This window comes from Lycium ferocissimum, chromosome 10, assembly GCF_029784015.1.
Source record: "Lycium ferocissimum isolate CSIRO_LF1 chromosome 10, AGI_CSIRO_Lferr_CH_V1, whole genome shotgun sequence".
NCBI lineage: Eukaryota > Viridiplantae > Streptophyta > Magnoliopsida > Solanales > Solanaceae > Lycium > Lycium ferocissimum.
The window spans coordinates 30,187,888-30,211,898 of record NC_081351.1 but is presented as its reverse complement, the minus strand read 5'-3'; the positions used below and the strand labels follow the sequence as shown (position 1 = coordinate 30,211,898).

The window sequence follows — 24,011 nt, the reverse complement described above, 5'->3', positions numbered from 1 at the left end:
TAGTGAATTTACAATTAAAATGAGTTGGTACAATTTAATTGAGTTGGCACAATTTAAATAGCCTCAAGACAATTTAATTAGCCACTTAATCCACGAGGAGACGACGGTGTTGATTTTACTCGATAATGGTGCAAAAGTTGTCTTGTTGGAATAATGACTCACGCGTGTCGTCTAAATTCAAGTAGACATAGGGAAGCCACTTTAATATCGAGTAGAAAAGTAACCAGTCTGCTTGTCAAATATTAGTAATAAATTTAATTATTACTAACATAAATTATATCTCTTTAATTAAAATATTTATTTTTATATCTTAAGTTTGTAAGCCCGGGGCTCATGAAATTAGTTATTAAAGATATTCAAACTAATTTTTTTTTTTTTTTCAAATCTGCAGGTTTTTGAATGATTTAAAGAAATGAAATTGGAAAGATATTTTTCCAAGTGTCCGAAGACGTGCTCCACTATCCTGTTGAGCCACGTGATGTTTTGCTAAATCAATAGGGACAGTCGGTGCAGTTGTATCTTTCCCAGGCAGAGCCAATTCTTTCTTTGACAACTAATCAAAATAAAAGGGGGGAAATAATTTTTATATCTATTACTCCCTCCGTCCCAAAAAAATTATTCTCTTTTAACTTGGCATAAAGTTTAAGAAATAAAAAAAAACTTTTGAAAAGTGTGATCCAAAACAAGCCGTAGATATTTGTGTGGCTGTAAATCATCTCATAAAGTTAAATTATTTCTAAATATAGAAAGGGGACAATCTTTTTGGGATAGATTAAAAAGGAAAGGAGAACAATCTTTTTGGGACAGAGGGAGTACAATTAATAAAAGAAATAACTTTATAAAAAAAATTTATGTTATTCTTGACATAACATGTGTAATAAACTATAAATTAGAGAGACCAAAAAGTCTTTGAAGAAGCGAAGGTTTGGTATTTTTAGAATTCTAAAAAAGAATTTTTGAATTGTTTGAAAAGCATTTTTGAGAAAATACACTTAAAATTTAAAAGTTTAATCAAACACTAATTGCTGCTCAAAAATATTTTTAAAATTAACTGGCCAAACACAAACTGTTATGACTAAAAGTACTTTTTTAAAACAACACTGTTTAAAAAATACTTTTCATAATAAGCTGATTTTAAAAGCTTGACCAAATAGATTATAAATCTGTCGAGAAAAAGTAAAAGCTATCTTCAATAACAAAAGAAAAATTAATTGATTGATCTCCACTGGTATCATCTCACACGTTAAGTGCCGTTACAAGCTCTGGTAGGCTTCCATTTTACACTTGTGGCATCTTAAATCCCACTAACCTTAGAATGATTAAAATTGAATAGGAAGACTATTTTTAGAGCGAACAAGATACGAAGTGAGAAGGGAGAAGGGAGAGTTAACAAAGTTAGACAATAGTGAAATGGGTACTGAAAATTAGAAACACGTATGATGTAACATTTCACCAGTTGAGTGAAGACTTAATTATTGATGTATTGATGGGTTCAGTGCAAATTAATATGAGTGCGGGTTCAACAGACAATCTCAAGATACCAAGATGAAACATATATAAGGATGCCTAATGGACAGATGTGATTGAATTTGTGCAGGTTAAAATAGATTGAATCAATAAAAAATATTTGGCCTACGACAAACAACTTTTAATTTTTCTTATCAAACTTTCTTAATTTTATTTAGTTACCAAATAAAATTAATAATTTTCTTTATTATCGTTATATGTAGCATCAAACAAAAAAAAGTTTTTAAAAAAAAAAAAATATATTGACAAACTTTATAATGAATCAATTTAGGCTACATATTTAGTTAAATTACCCCAACTATTAAATAGACTAATTTGGGCTGTGTCAAATTGTCAGTCATGAAATATGATCTGTTTAATTTATGGATGGCTTCGATTCTTCGGTTTGGTTTTTACGAATCTCGGTTTGATATTTCGGTCTTTGATTTCTCAATTGTATATACCGAATACCCAATCAAAGTTAGTTAGATTCGGTTCAATTTTTCTTGTTCATTTCGATTTTGATTCTACACTATTGGGACTGGTATACTGAGCTATTTTCAGATTCGGTTCAATTTTTCTTGTTCATTTCGATTTTGATTCTACACTATTGGGACTGGTATACTGAGCTATTTTCTGAGTAAAAACGAATTTCATGCCAATAAACTTTTTCCAACTGATTAACATTGCTCGGGTGTTAGGATAACAAGATAAATAATAAAAAATAAAAAATAAAAAGACAGAGGTAAATTCTATTTTTAGTGTTCATTTTGAATTAATACTCCTACTTTCTTGAATATATCTTGATTTACATGTTAATTGGTGCTCAATATTATGTTTTCCTGCAAATATGTCCATGCACACCAGAGAGGTGACATAGATCTTGCTCTATGAAATAGTAAAATTTAGTGCACATGAACCTAACACAAGATGAAAAGAATAAGAAATAATAGATAAAAATGGAAGATATCTATGTCTCTAACTCTCCACGACGCTAAATATTTCTAACTCGATGAGTGAAAATCAAAGTATTGAAGTGCAACATAAGCCGAAAAGAATGAAACAAAACCGCACCTCTCGTTTCCTTGAAACTTTGCAAAGAGTGAGTATAATTGCGTAAGGGTAATAGTTCTTGATGAACCAATATACTAAAACCGAAAGTGAACTTTCTAAAAATTTAAAACCAAAACTCAACCGAAGAACTGAAAAATTGAAATAAAAAAACCGAACTAATCGAAGTCGGCTTTGATCATTCTTTCGATTTTTTCAGATTTTATGTCCACCGATAGTCTAACCCTTTCAAGTTTGAACGAAGTATATATTTTCATTGATTAATTTTATCACTCTGACCATATGTAATGAATTTAGCAAGGATAGAACAGATACTACCACTTCATTTTGGGAAAGCTAGACAAGCAAGTACTCTCCAATTAGATTTGACGAAAACTAAGATAAAGGTTGGCTTATTTGATTTGTTATGGACTCGGTCATTCTAAAGACAAGTGTACGGTATATGCGCTTGTTGCAGCCGAAGCTAAGGATTATAATGTTTTCTTTTTTGGGCAAGATACACACTTGGTCGGCCGGCCAAAAAAATAGTTAAATTCTCTAGTCAAAAATATATCAAAAAATATATATTATTATGTCTCAAAATGTATTTTTAATGTATATTATACATTAATATATGAGAAATATATATTTAAGTGGGTTACTATTTTTATCAATTTCTCTTCTTCTTTTTGGGAAAAAAGTACATAACTACCCACATAAAGTAAAATAACTACCCTTGCCTAGAATGAGGGCTTTTGGTCGTCCTCACAGGGGTATACCTGGCATTTTGTAGAGTTGTTTTATCTAGAGTGAGCTGCAAGTCTGCAACGCTCTATTGAATCCTTGAATTAATCGAATACTAGTCAATTTATCGGCGCTTCGTGCAGTTAGAAATTAAAAAAATCATAAATCAATTTTCTATTAAATTTAGTCGAGCAAAAGATAAAGTTTTAATAATGTCAAAAACAAATATAAAAAGAATATATATATATAATAAAACAAGAAATGTATTTTTGTAAAAGCCTCTCACTTTTGGTTGTTCAATTTTATTGGAAAAGTCTCTAAATACATAGCCACGAATATTTTACACAATTTAATTATTAGTCTTTAAATATACCTACTTAACTTTTCCTCTTCTACTATAGTACATTCCAATATACACCTACTTAAACATTTTCTCTTCCACTGTAGTTGTTACAGAATTATCACTATATAGGAGTATTATTTATCGTTATTAATTATCAATATCATTTACTATAAGTAATTAATACTCTTAATATTTATGGACATTTTTTTTTTGGGTGTACCTTATTTCAAAGAGCCTAAACGTCTTTAAATGTAGCTATTCAGCTTTTCTTCTTCCACTATAATATTATTTATTAGATACCAAAAGGCACTCGCTTATTGGTGAACATATGGAAGTTTCATCACGATCCTAATATATCGCCAAATCCTCACGAGTTCAAGCCAGAGAGGTTCTTGACGACACACAAGGATGTCGATGTAAGGGGCAGTCACCTTGAGTTGATACCATTTGGTAGTGGAAGAAGAATGTGCCCCGGAAGTTCCTTGTGTTGGGATATATATACTATTAACCATGTGTTTGGATATAGTATTTATTATAGAACAATTATTTATTCATTGTTTAATAAAAAATTAAATAGATCATGCACTAGTATGTGTGTCCTTTACTTATATAGTAGATGATTTAGTGTATAGAGTTTAACTTATACACGGAAGATTAAATCATCTTGCCTATAAGTATAAAATTTATGTTCACAATCTAAGATGGAAATTGGACAAAGCCATTGGTATGATTGTAGTTCAAGATTAATATATATATATCTTCATTATGGGAATTTCCTTAAGATCGACATCTTTCCGTCATTTTTTCTTGTCGTAAGACATTTTGTATGTATTGAACGGACCAAGTAGAGATAAGTGTTTTTGTACCGAATATATAAAATAAATTCTCTAGTTCATTAAATGTACTTATACTCTTAATCTTGATATAATTATTATGATCAATGTGATTTGTTCATTATTTTGATTTATTAAAAGGTACGACTCAATTAAGTGTCTATGTATTCCAATCAGTAAATTGGATAATGGAAAAATACATTTGTGAAATAATAATTAGTTGATAGAATCCATGTCTCGACTTTGAGATTGATGATATGAGTATATTTATTTTAATGCTTATAAGTCTAAATGTGAAAACCACATTTAGTGGATTTTGTATCCGTCATATGATGTAAGTTAAGCGTAAAATATAAAGGTTTATTTAATTAGTCAATGAATTAAATTTCGTAATTTAATTTAATTGATTGGTATTCGTAATCTTAACATGGGGAGTCAAATAAGTTTTAATGTATGATTTCGAAATTGAACTCAGGAGCCTTTTTCTTTTTTACGATTTTTTAGTGGAATAATTCGTAATTTATTATGGTAGGATTAATTAGTTTATTTCTTGAATTAATTCCATAATAATGAAGCCTCGTTAATTAAATTATCGTGGTGAAGGTGTATTTCGTGCCCGAATAATAAAGAATTAAATGGAATATCATTTGAGAGAAGTGGAAAATAAAGACCCAATAGGTTTTTGGAAAAACCCTAAAATTTAGTATTATAAAATAGTGTCTCATTCCATAACATTGTGGTGGAGGCTAAGGGTTTGACAAGGTTCTACTCTTTTTCCATAGAAATTCGCCCACACGAATTTCATAAATTCTCGGTATTATTCGGGATTGCCACCTTTTGACTATCCTCTAAAGAAGATATATAGGAACCGAAGGATGACGATCACCTGGATGGCGTGTGCTCGTGGTTGAAGATTCGATTCTTGGTCGCGGTCACGCGCTTCAAAGAGATAAGTATCAATTTTATGTTTGATTAATATCTTGATTATGTGTTGTCTATATTACGTACGCTAAGAATTCTTTCGATCCCGTTTACTATACTCGCTTAACCCTTACGCGTATGCGCTCGTATTTCCAACACCTTGACCCTTCAAGTTGTGCCCTTCGTAACAGCCGTGTTGCTGCAGGGGTTTGACATGAAGAGGCCTTCGGATGAATCAATTGATTATTGATATGAGTGAGAGCTTTGGATTGACAGTCCTCAAAGCTACTCCGCTCGACGTTCTCCTTGCTCCCCGCTTGGCTCCCAATCTTTATGAATGAAATGCGTCTGAAGGTTTGACCTCATGCCAGGATTGTAAACTAGTTTGTACTATTGAAGTGAAATAATAAAGAAACGTCAAAATTCCCACATTCGAAATGTGATTGTAGAAGAAACTCTTGACTTCATCTTGAAGATGACATTATTTTTAGAGTCCTACATTGGAAATTTCAGGTTGTAACGGTGATATTAGCCTACAGTACTCTCCCAACTTTAGTTACTACTTTTGGATCGTTCAGGTTGAAGGGATATATATATATATATATGCATGGTTTGTTACCTTCTCAAGAAATTTCCTTAAGTTTTGGTCGACATCTTTGTTGTCATTTTCTCTCTGTCGTAACTACATCACTTTAATTTTTCTAAGTACAAAACATTTAATGAGTTGATATATCAAAATCAATGAAACTTCATCCGAGCTCTAGATGCATGCTAATAATGACATATTTCAATAGCTTAGTGACCTTAGTTTCCCTCTTCACGTGGATGGTGAAATCTACCATTATGTTTTGTCTAAATAAAAACGCTTTTAAATCTCTACTCAGTCTTGTTTTCTACATACAAAAATTTACTAGCACTAGAAGTCAGAACAATACAGTTCTCATAATCAAGATAAATTATATTTAATTTTGTGCGACAATCATACCAATAGTTATCCAATTTCATCTTCGATTGTGAACATAAATTTTATTCTTATAAGAATCGATAATTTAATTTTCTGTGCATATGATAAAACTCTATACACTAAATCATCTACTATATAAGTAAACAGACACATATATGAGTATATGATCTATTTTAATCTTAATTAAATCTAAATAAAAAATTGTTCTATAGTATCTAAACACATATTTAATCAGATCGTGCTTCTATGAACTTGCCTCTTGATTAACGCCTACACCTTTGTAATAAAGACGTAGATGTTCAAAGTATCAACATTAGCTATGCTATTTCCCTGCTTCTTCCACAATTGTATATTCGTTTGTCAGTAAAGTGTTGACAATATTTCATAACCAATTACTTAATACTATAGAGAACGAATAATTCATTTATAATCTATTTAAGTAGTAATTTAATTTTAAAATGGTATGACAGCTATTGACTGCTAGTTTAGATCCTTTTTCTTTTTTATTTATTTTACTTTCTAGATTGAAGGTATAAAAAGTTTTAGTTTCTCTTTTAATATAGTCTCTACCGCTTCATATAATTTTAGTTTATCTAAATAAATTATAAAATTATGTTTATTCAAATAATTTTTTCAATCGAACTCAAAATGACATCCTTCATGTTTTAGCGGGGAAAGACGAAATACGAATTTAGAGGATGAAGGTGTATTTGGTGTCACATTTAATTAGCTCACCAGAATCTGTGTTTTTTGAAAGGAAAAAAGAGCACTTATTTTGGTTGAGAGAGAAGTGATGATCTCAAATATAAACCAAAGTTAGAGCCTTTTTTGAATGACGATAATAATTTGTTAACCACAATTGATAATTTGATGTATTTGAAAAGCTCAATGTGTTATGAAATATTATGTCTATTGTGGTGGATGTCCATAACTTCTAAGAAGTTACTCCCACTACTTTCTCGATGATGTAGCTATTAAATCTCCCACCTCCTATCTTCATTATGTAAATATTAATTCCCACACCTCCATGATCTTCCCCTGTAACCTTCATAGTTATTATCTTGTTTATTGCCACCTTTTGACTATCCTCTATATAGTAGTATATATAGAGATATAATAGGTGATGTACTTACACTTGAATACATTTGGATGAATAAGAAAGTTCTCATCTCTTGTCTCTCTATTTTTATTGCTTTCATCCTTTTATATTGTTACTCTTTTAACTTGATTTTACAACACGTTATCAAAGACGAAACTCTATATATATACAAGTTTCAATTTCTTCTATCGCGAAGTATGCTTACTAAGAATTCTTATACGGTGAGATCCTGTTTACATAGTACTACTACTATTTAACCCTTACACATATGCACTGTACGGCTATTGGTGTACATGCTATTAGTACATGCGGATTGGGCTCCTCTCCATTTCCCTTCTCTCCATTTTCCCCAAGTTCTATCGTGGATTAGAGACACATGGCATGGGTTAGAATTAATGGCTAAGATTTAATTGACTAAAACAAGACCCTAACCATGATTACATAATTAATAACTTATCCATAATTATATTAGAATAATTTTCTCTCTCTTCCTATTTAATTTTCCTACCCAGTAAAATATCTTTTCTGATTTATCCGATTATTTTTTGCCACTTAATTTTTTCCCCTAATAGACCCAATATTCAATTGGTGATATTTTCCATTTTTTCAATTATGATGCTTACTAATTTACATAATATAGACCCACCCCATTATTCAATTGGTAATTGTATATTTTCGAAAGAGTTGTCTATATTCATATTAAAATACCACCATTAAAGATTTGTCATGATTATAAAAAAAGATGGAATATTAAAATAGGAAGAGAGAAAAATTATTCTAATATAATTATGGAAAAATTATTAATTATGTAATCATGGTTAGGGCCTTATTTTAGTCAATTAAATCTTAGCCATTAATTCTAACCCATGCCATATTTCTTAATCCAAGATAAACTTGAAATTTATAAGGAATTGGGAAGTTTTCAATCCAAGACATGTTATGGTTGACTGTTCTCTGCCCATAAAACCCCTTAATGGGAGAAGATACAAAGTTGCGGTTTTTTTTTTCATTAATTATTTTATACAATTATAATTTGCTTCTTTAAATGCTATGATCTTTGCTATTTGGAGATTTGGTTTCAGATTGTTAGAAGGTATGCAGAGACTCTTGAAAGATGTACTAAGTGTTATCTATCACCGTAATAGTTCATATTATTTTTACTTAATATTAATGAAGCAACAGAGCGTGATGCATCATGGACGATATGTTACCATCTGTGTAGTAATGTTCTCCATGGATAATCACATTATTTTCTGTGGATTAAGTGCTCACAAACCGTGAGAACAACACTCAAAAGATAATGGATCCGATAATCTAATCCCGAAGACGAATCTCCTTGGCAAGAGAAATTAAGTGCCGACCATATGTGAATCGACAAATTAGCAGTCAAATGATATTTGAACAAAATTCACCAAGACTCCAAAGGTCTGGTTCTCTTGTGGTTTTTCCTTTATATTTTTCTTTGTTACTAACATATTTTGTACAGATTCGCTGGACTCCTCGTGGTAGAGACCATACAAAATTAGTATTCAGTGGTCCACTAATTCTTTCTGCAAAGTTATGGAAAATGATTCGCTGATACATAATTAGCAATAATAGTCTTGTTATACCTAAGACTAAAGACTTACATAAAGTCCCTTAAAAAAGGTTATATTTCATATGTCTTGTTGAAATTTAATTTACTTGCGCTTACAATCACAAAGTTGTAAAAGGCTCAAGGGTGATTCATGTTGCGTTGTGGCATTTATTATCGCTTTGGTGTAAATAATTTGTTCTTTTTGTATAAAAAAAGCATTTTTCATGACAAGTATAGCATCACCACGTAAGTGTGTGTGTGTGTGTGTGAACGTGTGTAAATAAATCATTATAATGATATCATATTATAAAAAGACAACTCAAATCATATTAACATAGGTAAAGAAACAATAAAACATAGCAATATAATGAACACTAAATAATTTCATTGTAGAAATTAGAAAGAAAGTAAACTATTGTCATGAAAAAATTGCAAGCACTTAATAAAATATTATGGTGAAGAAAGTGCTAACCTGATGTGGCAATCGGAAATTCGGGATAAAAAACGAAAAGAACTTATATTCTAATTTGAAAGGTGGGCAGCCATCAATTATATTCTAATTGATAAAAGAATTTTTAAGGTTATAACTTATGAGTTCTTTGTAGGGTTTTAGCTTTTAAGTTACTTGACCAATTTGGTATAGAATTAGAGTAGGAAACAGCTAAGTTATTTTACTGGTTTTTGGACTATATTTACTGGTTTTAGGACCCACTGCCGTTTTGTTCCATTTATATTTTAGTTGTTTTATTGATTTAGAATTTAAATTATAGTATAAGCAAAAAAATGAGGCCAGGCGGGTTTGAAACCGCGACCTTACCTTTAAAATGAAGCTCTTTACCAACAGACCAACGCAGCCTTTGTGCTGAAGCAATGTCACATTATTCTTTTTACCTACTTTCATTCCATTTATATATATATATAGAGAGAGAGAGTAAAAAATTCGACGAAGCAGTGTCACGTGACACCCCTCGGACCAACATAAATCCGTGTGATGATAGTATAATTCAAGTCCCATCGCATCAAGGGGGTAAGATATCGGGTTTGTGTCCCGGTGCACTGTGATGATAGTAGGCCTGTTCATCGGATGGATCGGATAGGGTTTAGCACATTTCGGATTATAATTTCGATTTTTGAATTTCGCAAAATGTAATCCGAATCCGATCCAAATACGTTCGGATTGGATTTTTTAAGTTCTGTTTTCGGTGAAATCGGTTTGGATAATTCAGATTTTCAGTTAGGCCTATGAGTTGAATTGCTTCTTCTTTTTCTTCTTACAAAATGAACCACCAAATAAAATAATCATACCAAATTACCTTAACATATAGTTCCTCGTTGCTATTAGAATCATATAGAGAAAGCATTCATAAAAGCAATAAAATTATTACCAAGGATGCAACAAAAGCAATGGTCCAATGACTTAACAAGTCCAATTCAGTAAGATTATCCGATACATAGAATATACTGATAATGAAACAAAAGGGAAATCTAAAATGTCGTCATCTTTAAAATTAACAAATCCAAACATGTTGAACTTAGTAATATTTTTGGATATGTGAGTTGATGTGTAATGAGTATGGTATATTTGACTTATTGGATTTGACATATAGCTAATGCGCTAATATCTAATGGATAGTAGGGTAGGCTAAACATACGTATAAGAAATTCGGCTTTCGGATATCCAAAAATCCGAAGTTCCAATTCTGAAATTCGATTTAAAATCCAAAAATCTTAAAAATCAACTCCAAAATCCAATCCAGAATATGAAAACTTAAAAATATAAGTCCAAAATGTTCGGATTTCGGGTTTATCCAAACTATGCACACCCCTAATGGCTAGTTCATTTTTTCGTCGTCTAGCCAGTTTTTCAAATAAGAAAATTGAATAATTCAATGGTTCTACTTGAATAATTCAATGGTTCTAGAAAGTTCGACATCTTTTTTTTTTTAAACACATATGAAAATTTTGATCAATCAATAATGTTCACGAAATGCGATTTGATTCAAAAAATATCTTGCTCCGTGTTTAGTTGAGTTATGTTCTTTCTTTTATATCTGTTTGTTTTTTTTTTCTACTGTTACTGCACGCTTGTTAAAAGATCAAATATAGTTGGTATCAACCGGATCCGACTCCTCTCCATTTTTCCAAGTTTTTACTTGGATGAGAGACTTGTGTCATAGTTAACGAATAATGGTTGAGGTTTAATTATAACCAAAATAAGGTTTTAATCATAGTCAGAATAATAAATATACCATATATTTACTTCCAAATCTTTAGGCAATCCCCTAATTATAGTTACAGAAAATATCATCCATATATACATTTAATGATTTTCTCTTTTTTCCAGTTCCTCTTCTTCTTTTTCTTAAATAGACTTTTTCTTTTGAACAACCTAATGCTTCGTGGGAGTAAATACAGTAAGACCCAATTAAATTAATGTATGATATAAAAAAATTAAAAGCATAAAAAATAATATTATAAAATAAAAATTATCTGTCTAATGTTAAATTTTAGTGGAATCTTGTCAATTGTTAAAAAAGAAAAAGAAAAGAAGTACCGTTCATCAAAGAAAAAAAGGAACACATCAAATTAAATTAGCAATTAAATTAACTCAAAATACAAACTTACTAATTAGAAGTTCAAAAATCTAGAAAAAAGGAGGAACTATCGGAAAGTTCAAAAATTCACAAGGAAATACACAAAATCATCTACTATATAAGTAAACGGACACATAGACGAGTATATGATCTATTTTAATCTTTATTAAAACTAAATAAAAAATTGTTCTATAGTATCTAAACGCATATTTAACAGTACTAGTCTCTATGAATATGATAACAAACGACCTAGGGAAACTCTTAGAATTAGACAAAATCAAAAGGAAATAAAAAGGATATGGGAAATTGGGGATGAGAAGATAGAAGGATAGTTACTAGACTCAATTGGTAATGAAATCTAAAGGCAAACTTAGGTATATAAAACCTAAATCCTCCTAGTTGGATTTCAACCAAAGAGCCTAAGTAATTTGAATTCAAAGAAGTGAGCAATCTAGATGAATTCAATGGATAAGCAATTCAATGCACGACTTGGAAATCACACTTTAACAATAACCAAACAAACTATAGTAAAATCTCTCAATTTGAGTTTACCATCAATATGCAAGCTAGGTCTTCCAAATGGATGAAAACAACTATTTATCTATCTGATCTATTACATAAATGGTTCTAAAGTGGCTATTTTGCAAAAATACTCACATGGGTCTTCAATTGCATCCAACGTCTCATAACTTGCAATTATGACCTCCAATTTTCATTCTAACCTCATAACTTGCCAGTATGACCTCCAATTGCAATCTTAGCCCCATAGTTTCACTTTTAGCCATATTGCGCATCTAGCCATTTTGCAATGCATAGCCACTTTGTAACTCTTCCAATGCCAAGCTATCTTCCAAACATCATTTACTCTCTTACATGGGTCAACAAGTGTCTCCAACGTCCTCTTCCATGCCCTTGAGCCACTAGAATCAATCATGCCCTTTAGGATCATATCAGAACGTGCCTCGCACGTTAATAGTAGCAGGTAGATGTTCAGGCGATCAACATTAGCTATGCTATTTCCTTGATTCTTCCACAATTGTATATCGTTTGCGAGTAAAGTGTTGGCAATATTTCATAACCAATTACTTAATACCATAGAGAACGAATAATTCATTTATAATCTATTTTAAGTAATAATTCAATTTTAAAATGATATAATAGCTATTGACTGCTAGTTTTGTGTCTTTTTCTTTTTTATTTATTTTACTTTCTTGATTGAAGGTATAAAAGGTTTTAGTTTCTCTTTTAATATAGTGTATACCGCTTCATATAATTTTAGTTTATCTAAATAAATTATAAAATTTCTTTTATTCAAATAATTCTTTCAATCGAACTCAAAATGACACCCTTCATCTTTTAGCGGGGAAAGACGAATTTGCAGGATAAAGGTGTATCTGGTGTCACATTTAATTAGCTCATCATAATTCCTTTTTAACGTTCTTTATTTTTAATTAAACAGCTAACTTAATATATTGATTAAAATTTAAAAAATACTGATTAGAATTTATTAATGTATCTAAATAGTTTAGCTGACCTTGTTCAAGGTAACCTTTAATAGTTAAAACCTAGCAGTCAATAGCTTTCATGACCGTAATCTTAAAACATTAACAATACTATCCAATATAGAATAATCTTTCCTGAAAAATACTTTATTTTTCAGAGGTATAAAAGCCGATTAATATTTTAAGGATATTTTGGTCAACCAAAATAATACAATAAAAATAAAAGAAGACATGAAAAAGGAAAACTTTGGCCAATTTGGTCTTAGCAATTACCAGTACCAGTTATGTCCTCTTCAATATTTACATCAGCATCCCCAACCTTTCTTCTCAACGTAATTTGCTAGTGACGGTAAAGAGAAAAAAATAGTACAACAATTTTATAGCTAAAATATATTGAATCCAAATCAAAAGCAACTCTTAAAATTGCATATTGAGTCCCACAAACACTCCCTATAAAAATCAAAGTGATATCTAAAAAAACAACACAATAACCATTAGAACTAAAGAAAGATTAAAAAAGACAAATTTTAGAATAAGAAAAAGCAAAGAAAATCAGTTTCGGATGAAATCTAATAAAAACTAAGCATAATCAACTTACAATGAAACAGTTTTTACTTTTAACATGTTGTCTTGGTTTTTCCACTTTCATTAGATGGGAGTCCTGCTGCTAGTCAAGAAGATGAAGTTGGATCCGTACAATCCTCTTTTCTGGAGCAAAACTCGTTGTATGTTTTCCAGTGGCTTCTTACCATGTGTTTGGTGTATTAATCAGTACTAACGTGATTTAGGTTTAAGAAGTGTGTCCAAAAGAAATAGGATATTAAAGCTTAATAAGGGTATAAAAGTCCTTCGATATGTTAAGGCTATTTTAGTCAACCAACATTTATATTTACGCTTTTAAAATAATTATCTATCTATACTATATTAAAAGCACGAAGAACCTTAGAAATGTTGATTGAATTTTTTACCGTTCATTAAAAGATTCTACAATAGACAAAATTGTCATTTATTATTTTCTGTCATTTAATTATTATATAAATAGATTTCACACAAGACATAAGTCATTTAATTATGTTTCTATATTTAGTACTTTGAAATCAACTAAAATATTATATACTAAATACTTTCTTATTTCAACTAGGTACGAATCCTAATATTTTGGTATTCTTTTAATTTTGGACAAATAGCTCGAGCCACATTCCATTTTTTATTTGATTTAGTAGAGTTTACTATGCCAAAGGACAAGTTAATTTGTTCATAGATCAAAAATAAATTTGCTTTAACAAAAGTTAACTAAGTTCCTTAATTTAACATTGAAATTAGTAAAAGAACTAAAAATATGATAATGTATGGAGTGATTCCTCTTGTATGCGGCTGTACTCTCACAAAATTGAAAACAAAAATGTTCTAATAATTTTTTTCATTAGACGTGATGACATAACCTTATTAATATAACATTATTGTTCGCCTTTTTTACTCTTTAAAAGTAGATTTCACACTAAACGAAATAATTATTTAATTATTTCCTAATATTTAGGATTTTAAAATAAATAAAATTTATTTATTAAATTTTCTCTTATTTGAACTATATACTAAGTCCTAAAATTTAGAACTTTAAAATCGATTCAAATTTACCTTGTATAAATTCTTACCTTATTTACAGGAATATTTGTCCTTTTCAGTCAATAAATAGGGAATTTTAGTTCCTTCTTGAAACATGTTACATGCATATTAAACCTAATAGTGTATATAATTTTTCTGTTCTCTTATTTGATCTCACTCAAAAACCTATATGTCCATGGAAGTCTGATCACGGACACTACCCAAAATCTCTGTGTTCTTAGTGACAACGAATTCTGTTTCTTCTCTTAAAGTTTACTTTTCTTATCCAAGAAGTTGATCTTTTTTTTTTTTTTTTTTTTTTTTTTTTTTTGGGCACAGGCTCTAATGGTTATCGCACGCAAAAAATATGATCAAACAATCTGTTTAAAGGTAATTTAATTTCATTAATTTATCAATTTAAATAACTATATTTTATCGGTAGATGATGCTCTGCAAGCATGTTTTTCCATCCAAAGTAGTAACTGAGACACACCCTTTCTCCGACTATGTGTTGTTTTTGTTTTTGTAGTTGCTTAGGCGCATAAGGTAGCAGAAAACTTCAGCAAGGGGAAATTAGAAAATACGATAAACTATTGGCATCTGGTTCTACTAATTGGGGCGTAGAAGGCATCGAACAGTCAGTTGTCTTGATTGCTATATGGAATGTGTAACCATACAGTAGATGAAGTCCTCTACAACCATTGATAAACTTATTTTATATTCAAGGTTATTTAGGTTAGCGGATTATGCCTTTTTCTTTGAAAATATCTACAATGTTTAAATTTGTTTCTAAATGTTACTATCATTAGCGCTTACATTTTACATAATTTGTTCTTGTTGCATTTATTTTAACGTCGTTGCTATTTTAAATATTTTGTTCTTGTTGTATAAAAAAAATTAATTTATTGACACGCGCAATGCACGTACGCTAAAACTAGTATATATATAAATAGATAGATATATATCCCATGGTTAATACTAAATCCGTAGTCCAATCCAAACTCTGAAAAGTTTAAAAAATCAATACAATCAGAAAATCCTAACCACAAATCCAAACATATCAGATTCCCTAGACCCCGCCAATCCCCTACCACAAGTGGAATCTGCTGGATTTTTGGGTTTTTTTTCCTTCCTATGTGGATAAATAAAACACTTTTTGGATCTAGCCCACTTTTCCCTAAAGCCCACTATATATAGGATCAACTTAGGTCTTATTTTTATAGCACAAGAGTGCATTTCATAAATGGTTCATTAAATTAAGAAAAAGCTAAAAAAAAAAAAAAATGTTATTTTCTAACAGGTGTCTTATGGAAGGAAAAAGAAAGCTCAAAGTAAGAACAATTTAATTTTATTGATTTTTCAGTATCTTTTTTGTGATTTAATGTGAATGAACATCTACAAAAATATCTCGTAATATCAAGGCTTTTAGTTATTTTCATTTATTTATAAGTTAACTTTATTGATTTAATCATACAACAATATTTTCGCATTAATTGAGTATTATAATATCTAAAAAAATAAGTTAGCCTGTATGGGTTCAATTCAATAAAAACAAATGAAATTAACTTAACATATGAAAAGCTCAATTTGAATTATTAGCGACTTTTCAAATTAATGTTACAAAACAAAGAAGCAACAGCAGAAAAAATTTAAAAAATATCTACAAATTGAATTTATTAACGTTGCGTTGGACCCGGGCTTAGCACGGGCCTAATGACACTAGTTAGTGGAATATATTGGTGCATGTGGAAACCTTTTTCTTTCTATTTCTGGATGTCTTTCATTGGGGGTCCAGTTCAATTCATTTTCAATGGCATGGCTAGTATGCCTGTTCATCGGATGGATCGGATTGAGTTTAGGACATCTCGGATTATAATTACGGTTTTCGGATTTCGCAAAATGTAATTCGAATCCGATCCAAATACGTTCGGATTGGATTATATTTTTTAAGTTTGGGTTTCGGAGAATGGGTTTGGGTAATTCAGATTATCGGTTCGGCCTATGAGTTGAATTGCTTCTTCTTTTTCTTCTTACAAAATAAACAACCAAATAAAATATTCATACCAAATTGCCTTAACATATATTGCCTCGTTGCTATCAGATTCATATAGAGGAAGCATTATAAGCAATAAAATCATTACCAAGCATGCAACAGAAGCACTGGTCCTATGAATTAACAAGTCCAATTCAGTGAATTGACAAGTCCAATTCAGTAAGATTATCCCATACATAGAATATACTGATAATGAAACAAAAAGGAAATCTAAAATGTCGTCATCTTTAAATTAACAAATCCAAACATATTGAACTTAGTAATATTTTTGGATATATGAGTTGATGTGTAAATCCGAAATCCAGTCCAGAATATGAAAACTTAAAAATATAAGTCCAAAATGTTCAGATTTCGGGTTTATTCAAACTATGCACACCCCTAATGGCTAGTTCATTTTTTTCATCATCTAGCCTGTTTTTCAAATAAGAAAATTGAATAATTCAATTGTTGTAGGAAGTTCGAAATCTTGTTTTTTTTTTTTTTTTAAAACACGTGTGAAAATTTTGATCGATCAATAATGTTCACGAAATGCGATTTGATTCAAAAAATATCTTGCTCCGTGTTTCGTTTCATTACGTTCTTTCTTTTATATCTCTTCGTTTTTTTATTTCCTACTGTTACTGCACGCTTGTTAAAAGATCAAATATAGTTGGTATCAACCGGATCCGACTCCTCCCCATTTTTCTTCTCTCCATTTTCCCCAAGTTTTTACTTGGATGAGAGACGTGTCATCTTTAACAAATAATGGTTGAGGTTTAATTAACCAAACTAAGATTTTAATCATAGTTAGAATAATAAATATACCATATATTTACTTCCAAATCTTTTGGCAATCCCATAATTATAGACTTATAGTTTCAGAAAATCTCATCCATATATACATTTAATGACTTTCCCTCTTCTCTAATTTTGTTACGAGTTCCTCTTCTTCTTTTTCTTAAATAGACTTTTTCTTTTGAACAGCCTAATGCTTCGTCGGAGTAAATACAGTAAGAGCCAATTAAATAATGTACGATATCAAAAATTAAAAGTATAAAAAATAATATTATAAAATAAAAATTATCTGTCTAATGTTAAATTTCTGTGGAATCTTGTCAATTGTTAAAAAAGAAAAAGAAAAGAAGTACCGTTCATCAAAGAAAAAGAGGAACACATCAAATTAAATTAGCAAGTAAATTAACTCAAAATACAAAATTACTAATCAGAAGTTGGAAAATCTAGAAAAAGGAGGAACTATCGGAAAGTTCGGAAATTCATAAGGAAATCTTTGGTATATTTATTATTCTAACTATAATTAAAACCTTAGTTTGGTTAATTAAATCTCAACCATTATTTGTTAACTTTGACACGTCTCTCATCCAAGTAAGAATTTGGAGAAAATGGAGAGGAGCCGGATCCGATATCAACCTATGCCTTTCTTTTTGGATGAAAAAGATGGGGAAAAAAAAAATACGCGTTTCATTATGATAATGGTCATGATCAAGTTCTCTAACCAGTACTATCTCATTTCTAATTCGACGATATTTGAAGAATCATTCATCTTTTCCTTCAACCACATTTCATTATACGTTTGTTTGATGAATACTTTCACTTGGAATTCTCGAATGTGTCGAAGCATTTATACATGATTATTGGAGAGTAATTCGAGTACCACTATCTTTTTCATTTCTCGGGTCATTTGCAGTTTTGTCCCTATTTTGTGATGGTCTTTAATTTTCGTCCTTTAAATTTTGACCTTCAAAGTCGAACTTATGTCTAAAGGGACATAAGTTACGCATCATAATATCTACAAGTTATGCCAGCACCCTTAAGGAACTGATGTCCCACTAGGTATAAGTTTGATTTTGAAGGAAAAAAATTAAATACCAATCCATTTGAAGGACAAACCGCGCGATTACGAGTCATTTCTCGCCAATATGGTCCATATGGGCCTAGCCCAAAAAGGGCGTAGTTATAGCCCAGGAGCTCTACTAGAAGCGCTTTAGGTCGGCTCGGCAAGGCCTTGTCGTTGGTGGTTAAGCAACCTTAGGCTATCTTCCGATCATTCACCACTACAACTTGATGGGCTCAAAATTTTAGTGTGAAGATTGACCCATATTTGTCTGCCATGAGCCCAAATGCTTTGTGAGGCAGCCCAGAGCTACTGAAAAGGCTAAGACGGCCAGTTCGAGGCACGACCCAGCAACTTTAGGGGGGTGTCCTGCTATTAACGTGATCTTTTTTGTTACTTTTTTTTTTTTTTTTTTTTCTTCTCATCCTTTTTGTTACTGAAAATCCTTAAAAGCTAAATTTAATAGCACAAATAATGGCAAGAGAGAAATCCATTATTTGCAACTGAGAGGAAGAATGCTTAATTACTAATTAGGATCAAGGGTATGTTTATACATGATGGGAAATATAGCAAGATTCATTAATCAGTCCACGTGAAATTACATTGATTATGATGTATCAACTAATCAATGTTTTGTACGTAAATTTTTTGAAGCATTGTGGTTAGGCTAGAGAGAAAACGACAGCAAAGACGCCTACATAAGTTTACCAAGTCTTGTACACTTTGGCATTTGTTTTTGTTACCTGTCAACATCGCTGTTTCTATGCCATCGCTGTGGATACGGAAAAGGGCCGAGAAAACTTAGTTGATTCAATGCCTTCGTTTATTCCCAATGCAAATTTGGTCCTTCGTTAAATTGGACCGAATTTTTTTTTTCAAATAAAAATAATAGCCGGGATAATTTTTCCAAAAAAAAATATAAAAATATTATATTTCCGTGTTGAAGAGGTGTATCCTAGCAAGTGGCTAGACCGACCCTACTAGTCCCAGAAATGGAAAATGATCAATACATCTTTTCCACGCAATAAAAGATCAAAATTTTAACGCTTTTATTCTAGTCTAGGATATGATAAGCATCAATACGATGGTGGAGTTGGTGACGATAACATGGTATATTAAATACAAACCGTCATTGGACTTTCATTGATAATCGAATATTTTAAGTAATAGCAGTAATTAGTAGTCCATTATAATCTTGAAAGACACTGTGATATGGTTGAAAACACTGACTATTAATGTTAAGTGTACAAATAAAAGACGAATACTAGTACAAAAAGTATTTTTGGGCTGGTCGAGCCTATCAGCTACTCCCTCGTGTAATTTATGTGGCGCTTTTCTCTTTTTAATTCATCCTAAAAAAATTTACCTTTCTATAGGTACACAAATATCATTTATAACCGCACAAAAAATCTAAAATTTGTTTTAAACTATAACTTTCAAAGTGTTTCCTTCTTTCTTAAACTTTGTGCTAAGTCAAACAATGTAACATAAATTGAGACAGAGGTAGTATCACTTATTATCCATATCTATATATAAGCTTATCCACTGTTACTTCTCAAAATAAAACATTAGAGCAGATGACATAGCCTACTGATATATTATTAACCATGGATTTCTTTTACATTGCCATTACACTAGCTACCTCCATTATTTTTCTCTTCTTTCTTCACAAACAAATTTTCTCAACCAAAAGTAACAATGGACAGAAGAAGAGGGTACCTGAAGCAGCCGGAGCATGGCCAATTATCGGCCATCTCCCCCTTCTCAGTGGATCCGAATCCGATCAACTGCCTCACAAAATCTTGGGCCGCATGGCAGAAAAATACGGTCCCATTTTTGGAATGAAGCTTGGAGTTCATCATGTTGTAGTTGTGAGCGATCCCAAATTAGCTAAAGAATGCTTTACTACAAATGATTTGGCCCTTGCAAGCAGGCCCAAATCCATGGCTTCAGAGATCATAGGCTACAAAGATGCCATGTTTGGACTTGCTCCTTACGGGCCTTACTGGCGAGAAACAAGAAAGATAGCCACAATTGAGTTGTTTTCCACAAGGCGAATCGAAATGCTCAAACATATCAGGGAATTTGAAGTAAAATCAGCTATTAAAGAGACGTATAATTACTGGATGAAGAATAAGAGTAGTAGTAATTTAAATGGTGTTGTGAAGATGGAGTTGAAGGAATGGTTTGGAGATTTAATAACGAACAGTTTAGGGAAAATGTTATTTGGAAAAGGATTTAAGGGTAATGAAGAAGGAGGAATAAATACAACTCACAAAGCAATTAGAAGATTTTTTGAACTGTTGGGGGCTTTTGTTGTGGCTGATTTTTTGCCTTATTTAAGGCGACTGGATATAGGAGGACATGAGAAGGCAATGAAGGAGGTTGCTAAAGAAATTGACTTTGTTGTTGAAGAATGGTTAGCAGAGCATAAAAGGAAGAGGGAAACTGATGGGATTAAATCAGGTGAAGAAGAAGATTTCATGGATGTCATGTTGTCCATTTGTGAAAATAGAGATATGCATGGATTTGAAGCTGATACTGCTATGAAAGCTACTTGTATGGTACGTTTCGTCGTTACCTTCTTCAAACTATTTACTCCAAAGTTGTTCTGTTTTTGGTTTATAAATCAACAACTATATGACTTCACTAAGAATTAAGGAAATATGTCACGATCAATTGAATCATATCAAGGGAAAATATTTTGCCCAACGTTATAATTTTGGTCTATTTACACCCTTACCGTCATAAAATTGCCCCTCCTGTCTATCTAGCCATTAGTAGATCTCAAGCATGAAATAAGTGGACTCCCAAGTGTCCACATTCTTTGGACAAAAAAAAGTCTAAATTTACGTTAAAACTTTCAACTATATCTTAAATTTACCCTATTTTGGAGTTCTGTTAAAGATCGATTCAAGAATGAGACTTTTTCCTAACGACATGTAATATTTGTTTAGAAGGCTGACTGCGGACAAGATTAAGCAGTTTTGAATAATACAGGGGCATATCATATTTTGATCATTTTTCCTTATATCAATAGGGTTTACTTATTGTTTTCATCGCTAGCGTATAATAATCTAAATTGTTTTTCATCAATTAATTATCAATTGATTGTGTGGAGCTAATTGCTGAATTTGTTGAATTTGGCTTGGTAGGGTCTGCTAGCGGCAGGTACTGACACCACGATCGTAACTCTAACATGGACTTTGTCTTTACTCCTAAACAACTATGAAGCACTAAAAAACGCCCAAGATGAGCTAGACACTCACGTTGGGAAGAACAGATGGGTCCAAGAATCGGATATCAAGAACTTAGTCTATCTTCAAGCGATTGTCAAAGAAGCATTACGTTTATATCCAGCTGCACCACTCTCTGTACCACATGAGTCGATGGATGATTGTACTATCAGTGGCTACGATATACCAAAAGGCACTCGCTTATTAGTGAACATATGGAAGTTTCATCTCAATCCTAATATATGGTTAAATCCTCATGAGTTCAAGCCAGAGAGGTTCTTGACGACACACAAGGATGTCGATGTAAGGGGCAGTCACTTTGAGTTGATACCATTTGGTAGTGGAAGAAGAATGTGCCCCGGAATTTCCTTGGCCCTTCAAGTTGTGCCCTTTGTAATAGCCATGTTGCTGCAGGGGTTTGACATGAAGAGGCCTTCGGATGAACCAATTGATATGAGTGAGAGCTTTGGATTGACAGTCCTCAAAACTACTCCGCTCGAAGTTCACCTTTCTCCCCGCTTGGCTCCTAATCTTTATGAATGAAATGCGTCTGAAGGTTTTACCTCATGTCACGATTGTAAACTAGTTTGTAATATTGAAGTGAAATAATAAAGAAACGTCAAAATTCTCACATCTGAAATGTGATTGAAGAAGTAACTCTTGACATCATCTTGGAGATGACATTATTTTTAGAGTCCTACATTGCAAATTTCAGGTTGTAACAGTGACATTAGCCTACAGTACTCTCCCAACTTTAGTTACTACTTTTGGATCGTTCAGGTTGAAGGGATATGTATATGCATGGTTTGTTACCTTCTCAAGAAATTTCTTAAGTTTTTGTCGACATCTTTGTTGTCACTTTCTCTCTGTCGTAACTACATCACTTTAATATTTCTAAGTACAAAACATTTAATGAGTTGATATATCAAAATCAATGAAACTTCATCCGAGCTCTAGATGCATGCTAAGAATCACATATTTCAATAGCTTAATGACTTTAGTTTCCCTCTTGACGTGGATGGTGAAATCTACCATTATGTTTTGTCTAAATAAAAACGCTTTTACATCTCTACTCAGTCTTGTTTTGTACATACAAAAATTTACTAGCACAAGAAGTTAGAACAATACGGTTCTCATAATAAAAAAAAAATTATATTTAATTTTGTGCGACAATCATATCGATAGTTATCCAGTTTCATCTTCAATTGTACGTGAACATAAATTTTATTCTTATAAGAACCGATAATTTAATCTTCTGTGCATAAGATAAAACTCTATACACTAAATCATCTACTATATAATGTAAGACATTACAGAGCAATAGCGCAGCGGAAAAATTAGAGTGTCGTACCTCCAGCCATTGTTGCAGAATCGTCGTCGGTTTTCTCCAACTCCGGTGAGCCTTCTAAGCACTCAGAATTCTCACTAGATGGTGTAGTTTATTTTAAGGAGGTATTTTCTGTGCTTAGGGACCAAAATCGGTGCTTCCCTTTTTATATTGTTCTACCATCAAGAACAGTTAATTTGACCAGATTTAAATGGGCAGCAGTTACCAATTTGGGCAGCAGTTTCAGATAAGGAAAGGAGTTGAAAAGATTTTGAGCTGGTCCCTGAAATAGAGGATCATTCTACACGTTCAAAATAGAATGTGACTTACATATAAGTAAACAGACACATAGACGAGTATATGATCTATTTTAATCTTTATTAGATCTAAATAAAAAATTGTTCTGTAGTATCTAAACACATATTTAACAGTACCACTCTCTATGAACGTGCCTCGCACGTTAATAATAGCACGTAGATGTTCAGGCGATCATCATTAGCTATGCTATTTCCCCGCTTCTTCCACAATTGTATATTCGCTTGTGAGTAAAGTGTCGGCAATATTTCATAAACAATTACTTAATACTATAGAGAAGGAATAAATCATTTATAATCTATTTTAAGTACTAATTCAATTTTAAAATGGTATAACAGCTATTGACCGCTAGTTTAGAGCCTTTTTCTTTTTTTATTTATTTTACTTTCTAGATTGAAGGTATAAAAAGTTTTAGTTTCTCTTTTAATATAGTCTCTACCGCTTCATATAATTTTAGTTTATCTAAATAATTTATAAAATTACTTTTATTCAAATAATTTTTTCAATCGAACTCA

The 24,011-nt window shown here is 31.5% G+C and overlaps 1 protein-coding gene across 1 annotated transcript; it reads left to right on the top strand.

The window, feature by feature from the left end:
- Window positions 1-20,127: 20,127 nt before the first annotated feature.
- LOC132033307 (cytochrome P450 CYP82D47-like) lies at window positions 20,128-22,685 on the top strand. The gene is made up of 2 exons (XM_059423252.1): window positions 20,128-21,182; window positions 21,774-22,685. The coding sequence occupies exons 1-2, from the start codon at window positions 20,226-20,228 to the stop codon at window positions 22,395-22,397; spliced, it is 1,581 nt and encodes a 526-aa protein (XP_059279235.1). The 5' UTR covers window positions 20,128-20,225; the 3' UTR covers window positions 22,398-22,685.
- Window positions 22,686-24,011: the final 1,326 nt, after the last annotated feature.

Bases quoted from the DNA above. Each gene is read 5' to 3' on its own strand.
- LOC132033307 (XM_059423252.1), top strand. From the start codon at position 20,226: ATGGATTTCTTTTACATTGCCATTACACTAGCTACCTCCATTATTTTT. The intron at 21,183-21,773 runs GTACGTTTCGTC...TTGGCTTGGTAG, and splicing joins CTATGAAAGCTACTTGTATG to GGTCTGCTAGCGGCAGGTAC.